This window comes from Odontesthes bonariensis, chromosome 12 (genome assembly GCF_027942865.1).
Source record: "Odontesthes bonariensis isolate fOdoBon6 chromosome 12, fOdoBon6.hap1, whole genome shotgun sequence".
Lineage (NCBI taxonomy): Eukaryota > Metazoa > Chordata > Actinopteri > Atheriniformes > Atherinopsidae > Odontesthes > Odontesthes bonariensis.
In genome coordinates this window covers 23,203,503-23,212,531 of record NC_134517.1, presented here as the reverse complement: position 1 = coordinate 23,212,531, position 9,029 = coordinate 23,203,503, and the positions used below count along the sequence as shown (strand labels likewise).

The window sequence follows — 9,029 nt, the reverse complement described above, 5'->3', positions numbered from 1 at the left end:
GCAATATAACTATAGACAGTTGTATCCGAGGGGCCATCACTCAGCTCATTATTCATTCATTTTGTTTAGAGCTGTCGTCGGCAGTACTTGTGAGATCCATAAGTTGTGTAATCAACATGTTTTATTGCAGGCTTGCACTGCAAAGTGCTTCACTGCCTGCACGGAGGGAAAGGTAAAATTTACAAAAGTGAAGCTGAGCTCTAGTGAGGACTGAATGAATCAAATGTTGCAGAATCATTGAAAAGTGTTATATAACCAAGAGCCGCTGAAGATTACAGGGAATGAAACCATAATGACTTTCATTAGAAGGAAAGCCAGACAATAAAGGGCAGGTTTCATGTGTTTCGTCATCATGGATTTTCCACAGGTCAGTAGCTCACAAGATTTTTCAAAAGCATTCCACTTTGTACCTCAAAATAGCGTTAATGTCATTCATAAAATGTTAACAAGTGATTATGCTTAAGTGTAATTCAATCTTTGCCTAAATTTGAATTCAGAGGAGATAAATTTGTCCAAAGCGCAGCTGCTGTGTCCACTACAAAGCAAGCTGTGTGCATCAATTACATGTACGCATGCGCAGTAACAGATAAGTTTGTGTCATCTGCATTACGTTTGTGCCTCTTCAGAATTATTCCTCTGATATGTAGCACTGTCTGCTCTTGTACTCTTGTGCTCTGAATAACACAACTTCTAATGCAGCTTAACATAACTCTGGTAGAAACTTTAGTGCGGTTGTCTCCTCAGATGTCTCCAAAGTTGTGATGAGGCTGAGTGGTCAAAGGATCACTCACCAAACATATCAGATAAAGCAACAAGATTATCACTTTTCAACTTCTATACTGGACTTCCAAAGTAAAAGTAGATGATTACAACAAAAAAAGTTGATGAAATTGTATTTTTCAAAAACAACTAAAACAATCTATGAAAACATATCGTTTAAAATAGATCACAAAACTAAATGCACCTACACCGGTGCTTTAAACCCATCTCACAGCCACACATGTTACCCTGTCATACTGCATCACAGAATAAGACAAAAAGTGCAGCTGTGCGTGCAACATAATCCACTATGTCACTGTGGGTATACATTTATGTGTGTGTGTGTGGTAGTATCTAGTGGTGCTGTAATTGTGAAGCAGCATTCTGAGAGCCTGGGACTCAGCTATATAACATGACGCCTTTCTCACTTTGTGTACAAGCACTTAGGAGCGGATGTACTGTACAGGCTCTGTTCTCAGAGGACCTGCTGGCTGTGGTTGTTGTTTGTCTGCTTGTGCAAGACAGGCCTGAACAGCTGCAAAAAATCCTTATTTTCCTTTAGTCTGTTAACTAATGCTGATACAATCCTGTCTATGTTTTTACTGATACTGATTTACCGGTGCGCATAAGAAATAAGCCCCGAATGAGTTTAGTCAAAGTCCTCTTGTACGTGTAATTATGCACAAACACCGACAGAAATCTGAGCTACATGTGCCATGTTTTATTGTATTGAGATAGACATGTTTAAAACTGTACTTTGAGTCAACAGAGGAAACTTGTGACATTGTACTGCACCCATTCAACAGATCTGCTAAATGTCAGCAAACTGGTTCTGAATGTAATCCCAATTTGCCTTGGAATTAGCACTTTACAGTGACGATCTCATCATTTAGACAATTTATTGCCTGCTGCTAGTATCTCTCAAAATAAGCTGTTCCCTTCATCTTGATCGTGTGATAAATGTGGATAAGTCCCAGACATGCCTCAGAGCCTGGCTTCACTTCTCTTCTATGACGGTCTAAAGGAAAGGCTTTGTGACAGCGGCCCTGCTCCGCTTTGTTCGGGCCATCACTGCTGGTTTGTCAACATTTCTAAATGACGTTTACGTCTGCGTTTACAGTCTACAGTTTGCAGATGTGACGCGCAAAGGAGGTTTGAATTGTAGTTGCATAAGAGTAATCAGCAAATGGGATTAAAGGACACACATTAGTCGGTTTTACCTGTCTCATTTAATGACCAGTAAGTGGAAGGAGAAGGCAGAGAGCAGAGGCGCCGGGCTGGACTCCCCAGGGGTCCAGTAATAACAGGCTTACTATTAAACTAATAAAACAAACTAGATTACTTTGCGCTTTCATCAACCACTTGCTCCATTGGAAGAGTGTCATCTACGGAATGAAAGTGAGGAGAAAAGTTGCTGTTTGAGCATCATAATTTTTATCTCGTTTGCGGAAATTCGTCAATTTCACCGCCAGCTGGAGCGCTTTGACGCTAAATAAATAGCAGTGCTACCTGTGCGCAATCAGGTTTCACAATTCACAAATCAGGCGTGTTTTTGTTTTTTTTCAGAAGCGCATTGAATGCGTTTCCTCCTTTTTTTTGCACTTGCAAGTTGTTCGGTCGACCTGCATTGCCGGAAAAGTTTGGTCTTGGCTGTCATCTGATTTCTTATTTTAAATAATAAAAGTAAAGAAAAAAAAAAGAAGTCCAGAGGGAGAAAGTTTAAGTTTCACTGACGTGTGCATCTGCAAAGAATTTCCGGAGGGATGGACCGGATGATAAAATCGGTTGCTTTCTTTTTAAATTATGGTGAAATTGTAAGCTGCTTTCTGTTAAGGTTCCCATATGCAAGCTGCTGTTACTCCGTCTTTTGTTTAAGACAAAAAGAGATTAGAAGAATGAAAATAGGATAGGTTTCATGAGCCAGGGGAGGACAAATAGAAATGCTATTTTTTACACTACTGAAATATCAGAAATATTTACAAATATGCAGAAGAACATTTGCAGTTGATTCCTTTAATAAGAATTATTTGAAAATGTAATTTAGGTGACTGCAGGAGTCGCTCAGTGTAGGCGTTACTTAAACGATAGAAATGCTGGAATTATGAGAATGTTTGTTTATAAAGCTGTGAATACTTTTGTTTTTAAGACGAAATAAATCAAGAACATGCAAGTCCATCATGAACAAAATGTTCATAGCCTTTAAATGCTTTAGCTCACGTTAGCTTAATAGAAATACGTAATTTCACATTTAGTTTCAACTAGAAAAAATAGGCATTATTATTGTTGCCACTATCAAACGCGTGTTTGAATAAGGGCCTCTGAGCGCTAAGAAAAGAAAAAAAAGGATACATATACAAATGAAATCGTCTGAATTTGAGAAAAAAAAATGTCGAGCCAGTTTCTCACGTCTATTTCAAAAGAAAGCTATAGTATCAATTCCAGAAAAAGTATTTAGATAAGAATTGATTTAAAAGTTTTATTTGTAAACATTAAATATTTCTTTGTCTCTAAAGTTTTTGAATTCGGCACCGATTGTGTTACACAAGTTGTAATTACATCATGATGCCAGCGATGTGGGCCTATATCACACACTCATGAACCTCTTCATATAAGATGGACTTTTTTTCCCCCCAGTTCCAAACGTGTTAAATCATAGCTACCTAGACGTTTATAAGACATAAAACATAGACAACGTGCTCAGCATGAATTTGGATGGTTTGAAATCGTTTAAATTTGCACCATGCTTAGTGTAGCTCTTGGCAATAGAAATAATAAATATATAGAAACGTTTATATTCAACAGCAACAATACTTACAGCACATACAAACAAGGAATGTCTGACAGTTTTACAAACACCATGGGTCCCTCATTTTCTATACAGATGAAATATTTTTCCACATATGCGTCATACATAAAAGGAGTGCCATAACTACGAATCTGTATCAAATCTAGCAGACTACATAGTGTCCGGTATATATTGTATATAGACATCACCTCAGCAAGTGCCTATAAAAGAAAAGGAAAGAAGGAAAAACAGAAACTGGAACATGCGTTGTCTTATCCGGATACTTTTGGGATCCTGTCAGAAACACATAGGCACGAGTCCAAAAGGAAAAGAAAAGTCAATCTTTTCATTATAACAAACTTTGTACACGTTATAAACCGATGCACTGGAGGCATCACATATTCTATCATAATATACACTGTATGTTTGTGTGAGTGTGTGTGCGCGCGCGTGTGTGTTTAAATATACTGTATATATAAATGGCATATATTACATCTGGATGGATCAGTAGAGCCGATGTTAAATAAACAGTAAGATCAGGTTAACTTGTGTCGTCCACTGAAGAGAAATTGTCGGAGATAATTCACTTGTTTGGCACTTAAAATAAATAGAAATAAAATTAAATAAAAAGGGGGCGAAGAAACATAATGCAGTGAGTTAAAAGGCCTACGCGGCAACCAAACTCTGCCGTTCCCTTCGGTTTCTTATTTAGTGTTGTTCTAATAGCCTTTAAGGAGGGGGGGGGGGGGGATCAGAAACAATAACGTTGCAAATCTGTTAAGTTTGACTCGGACAGTCTTTCTTTTGGAAGTTCTTTGAGGTTTCGCCTTTGAGCCAGACTCAGAAAGGTAGGGTGTCGAGGAAAAGTTTGTCAATTATTGCTGGCGGAGGGACTAGGTCCTCTAGCTTTAGGTAAAAGATACGCTGCAGACCTTGGGTACATAGTGTGCGCAGTTCGGGGAGCTTTCCCAAGAGTTTTGACAGGTAGTTGGGGCGATTCAAACCACCGCCATTGAATGTCACTTGATCTTTGAGGCAGTTGACTATCTTGTTTTGGAGATCCTCAACTCTCTTGGGTTCCTTAAGCCCGTGTCGCTCTGAAAATATTAGAAAAAGAAAATGAGCGAAATCATTACTGATGACTGCTTTGATTAACATGTATTTGAAGGCACGCGCAGCAGCTTTTACGCACCTGTTACCATGGCCAGAGCAGCGATGCAGGAGAACGCTGAGATATCTATATTCATGCTCTGCAAGTTGGAAGAAAACTCCACGATGGCGTCTACCCACTCTCCAAATCCACGGACGCACTGCAGTCGGTGTAACACCACTCCATTACAAAAAATAAGTTTTCCTTCCACTGGATTGGACCTGCAATTAAAAAACAAAACGCCATTAATTACGCTAGGCAATAAATGGGGATTTAAGAGCCTTCTAATTATTGGGCAGCTAATAAAGCCCAAAGCAATGAAGCTTGAAGGAGGAATTGCTGATTATCTAAAGCCCTGATTGTTTTATTTAGCAATTACTCAGCCTCACCTGTATGCCAGCCGCAAGACGAAAAGTTCAAGGAAGGCCGATTCAAAGAGGAGATCTTGATCTTGTTTCGGTAGATCAGAAAAGCCAGGGATCTTCTCCGCCCAGCCTCGGATGATCTCCATGGAGCCCGTCAGGAGATCATAGAACTGCTGGATGTGCTGAGTGTTGTCTCCAGTCATTTGGTAGTCAGGGTTTGCCTGGAACTGGAATTTAATTTAAACAGCGCCTTAATGAGGTCCTTTAAAATATATAATCCGTGAAATTGCAAATGCCCATTTCCAAGAGGCAGAGAGAGAGAGAGCTTTTCGCTATTAAATTCATGTCTTCCTTTTATTAAGTTCTGCATTTCAACGTAATTTACTTAGAATATGCCACATTAAAAGCGTGACAAAGTTTGAAATCCTGCAATGTATTACAGAAAACTTCCTGGGTGGTAAATTTTGCGGGACTACATTTAAAAAGGGCGTTAATCTTCTTCTGCATGATTTTCTTTTTCTTTTTTTTTTGTGTCTCAACTTTTTTCTTTTCTAGTGCACTCTTTATGTGTTTTATTTATGGAGCTGTTGTTTTTACTTACTCTTGAGTAGTCCAGAGCAGACATGGAGGGATTGGAGTCCACATGGGCCCTAACAAGTGCGCTTATGAGGCTCACCGGCGGCGAAGGTGGAGAGGGATCCTGGGGACTTTTGGGTTTGGATGGTAGGCGCCCTCTTCGTCCTTTCAGATTATCCGTTCGGACGACTGCATTGGGAGGAAATTAAAACCAGTAAATAAGAACATCTAATTTGTTGTGCGCAAAACATTAAATGTGGACTGGTTAACAATTGAAGTCGGTCAGTCCTAATATTTTAGAATAAAGTATACTCTGCAGCTCTGAAATGATTAAGTAAATGGCCTAAGCATACCTTCTCTCACCATTCCGACGACAAGGCACTTCTGGAAACGGCAGAACTGGCAACGATTTCTTCGGCGTTTGTCAACAGGACAGTTTTTATTTGCTAAACACACATATTTTGCATTCTTCTGAACGGTGCGCTGCAAAGAGAGAAACGCATATCATCAGTCTTTAGGCCCTTTTCCAAGGCTTGAAAACGAGTGTTAAACTCTATGTGTGCTGCAGGGGAAAATAGGAAAGAAAGAAAGTAGATGAAAACGATATAATATCAGTGTTATCTCATGTTTGGGACTACGGTGTTCGAACCAGCAAGGGAGAATAAACCGGCAAACACACATTCGTGATCTTTCATATTTTACTTGTTCCTCTGAGGTCAGCTGTGTGTGGATAGGTGTGACTGTCATACAGTTGTTTTGTGCGTACACTGAAAGCTGTTCCTTAATGATGTTAAGTGTAGCTTGCAATAAAAATGTGATTCTAATAAGTGTTTTTATTACTTCTCAAATAATTTTTGACATAATTTAACACGTGACGCAGCGAATGAATATAACAAGATAGAGTCTATCGTTCATGTAAATACAGTAACACTCATTCACGGTTGCTGTCATATCAGCCCACCTTGAAAAATCCTTTGCAGCCCTCGCAGGTTCTCACTCCATAATGCTGGCAAGCTGCGTTGTCCCCACACACCGCGCACAGACCCTCGTTTGACGGAGATCCTCGGGACGGGGGCGATGGCACTTGGCTGTCCACCAGCTGGTGCCCGTGGCTGAGCTGCAGGGAGTGTGGAAAGGCCAGACCGGCTTGTTTCCTTATGGCGCTGGGCACCGCAAAGCTCTGACCATCCAGGCCGCGGTGCGCACCCGGGTTGTCATGGTTCATGGAGACGTGCAGCGGCCCGTCGAACCGCATCTGACAACTGGAGACAGGAGTACCGGGTGGGGACTGCTTGAAGGAGAAAAGCGAAAGCCTTGACACTGGATTCTTGCGCTGTTCTATCATGTGAGACGTGGCCGCAACATAGTTCTGGTGGAAACTGTGGAGGGAGCCAGGGTCCTCCCACATGTGATTAGGCTGAACCTGGAAGTTCGGTGTACTCGGGGCGTGAGGTGAGGAGGGTTTGAAGTACATAGGCCCAGAGTGAGCGAGCATTTCTTCCGATTGAGGCGGCAGGTGACTCTGTTGGTGATAGTTGTGCATCTGGACATCCTCCACCTTGATAGATTGCTCTCCAGAGTGGGGCATCTGATACAGACAGGGCGGTTTAACGTCGTAACTGGTGTTATAGTTGTCCATGAATGTGCTGAAACTTGGGAGAGAAGTAGTGGCTGTGATCTCAGTATTGGTCAAGTCCATGCTAAACTTAACAAACTCAGGTGTTAAGAAGTCGCAGCTGTATTCTCCTGCGGTGTGGTAGCTGTAGCTCTGGGAAGCAGGACTGGCTCCTTGAGGTGATGATCCATACTGAGCCTGGACGCAGGGCATGGCTGAAAACCAAAATGGTACAAATATGTTAGAATTTCAAATAAAAAACTGGGGAAATATTTTTTATTTAACACCTTTACTTGTATTAAAGCTTTTTTTTAAAGAATAGAATAAAACTATAAGACACGTGCATTGTGTTTTTGAAGGATTGATCATTTATCCATATCCTACCTCAAGTCTTCTGACAGTTTTCCGGTGACTCTTGAAATGGGTAATGTCAGGAGTTGTGTGGGTGTCAGGATTGAAGAAAGCGTCTCTGTTCTGGATATTTCCCTAATAAAACACATACCTTTGACATTTACTTTATTTTATAGATTATAAAATAAAACAACAAATAGAAACATTGCAAGATCTTAACTGAGGTCAAAATCAGCATGCGCATCAGCTCAAAAAACAACCAGTTTCCAACAGAACATTTAGTCAGGTCTCGTAACTGTGTTTCGTGGAAGTCGACATCAAAAGTCGCCCTTTTCTTGTTGCGTTTTAAAGTGCCGGGCGGATCGGCAAGAAGAGACCAACTTTGCGCACGAGTGATGAACTTGTCGAAAAAGCAGGAAGCTGAATATTTTTGCATTAAATGGCAGGCACAGTCGATGTATAAAAATTCAGAGTCAGACTCAAATTTTGTGTGATGCCGTTTTAAAGCAAACATTTAAATAAAATGAAAATGTTTGGAAGAAGTCGATCCGTGTCAAGCGCACTGACAGTGTAAAGAAAAGGAGCGCAGTAAATCTTACCTTTTTTACATCAGGATGGTGGTTCTCAGTCCATGCGATAAGCATGCAGACGGTATTCATCAATTTTGATAAAAGCTCCAAATCATGAGCATCGGTACCAACAACGCTAAGCAGGCAAACCGTGTGACTCCGAGCACTGACAGCGACGTGAGCTTCAACTATCCAGCCTGGCCAATGTGGCTTTGTTTATGTGAGCTCTGGATACCGTGGCCCACGTGTTTCGCAGCACAACGTCATCGGCGTCGACACCGGCGCAGACCAATCCGCTTGGGAACTTTCTCAAGCCCCAATATTTCGGGTGAGTATGTTTGTCTTGTGGTATGCGCTCTGTGTTGCTTCCCACATGGACATTATCAGAGATGTAGTAGAGGGTAAACCCACCTAAAGTCAGTTCAGACACCTTGGTGTTTGCACTGGACTCACGTCATGCTTGTATTCGGTTGGCATTAATCTATGTGATGTAATTTCAATGTATGTGCCCCTGGTATGCAAAGTAAATCATGCGTTTAGGCTCGTCTGGTGGTTGTATTCCCTGGTCATTGTGTAATCACTTTTGTTCTCTATACCATATTCGCATGCAGGAATGATACTCTCTGCAAACTCACCTATTCAGTTCGTTGTCACCTTCACATTCTGGATTACAGCAGATCTGCATGTAATGGTTTCTAGCCAGTCACTATTTTTAAAAAGTGCAATTTAGTTTATAATTTATGTCTTAAAACACACAGAAATACAAGTAGAAACACGCCTACTGACTTTATTGGATTTCATTTATAGCCATATTATCGTAATTTTGGTGTAAAATCAAGATGAGTGTACATTGGCACAT

The 9,029-nt window shown here is 40.9% G+C and overlaps 1 protein-coding gene across 1 annotated transcript; it reads right to left on the bottom strand.

Moving 5' to 3' along the window:
* Positions 1 to 4,290: 4,290 nt before the first annotated feature.
* On the bottom strand, positions 4,291 to 8,354 carry nr4a2a (nuclear receptor subfamily 4, group A, member 2a). The gene is made up of 8 exons (XM_075478725.1): positions 8,201 to 8,354; positions 7,635 to 7,736; positions 6,597 to 7,465; positions 5,989 to 6,118; positions 5,661 to 5,824; positions 5,084 to 5,286; positions 4,737 to 4,915; positions 4,291 to 4,641 (listed from the first exon to the last, which is right to left on the bottom strand). The coding sequence occupies exons 3-8, from the start codon at positions 7,461 to 7,463 to the stop codon at positions 4,385 to 4,387; spliced, it is 1,800 nt and encodes a 599-aa protein (XP_075334840.1). The 5' UTR covers positions 7,464 to 7,465; positions 7,635 to 7,736; positions 8,201 to 8,354; the 3' UTR covers positions 4,291 to 4,384.
* Between the last annotated feature and the right edge of the window lie 675 nt (positions 8,355 to 9,029).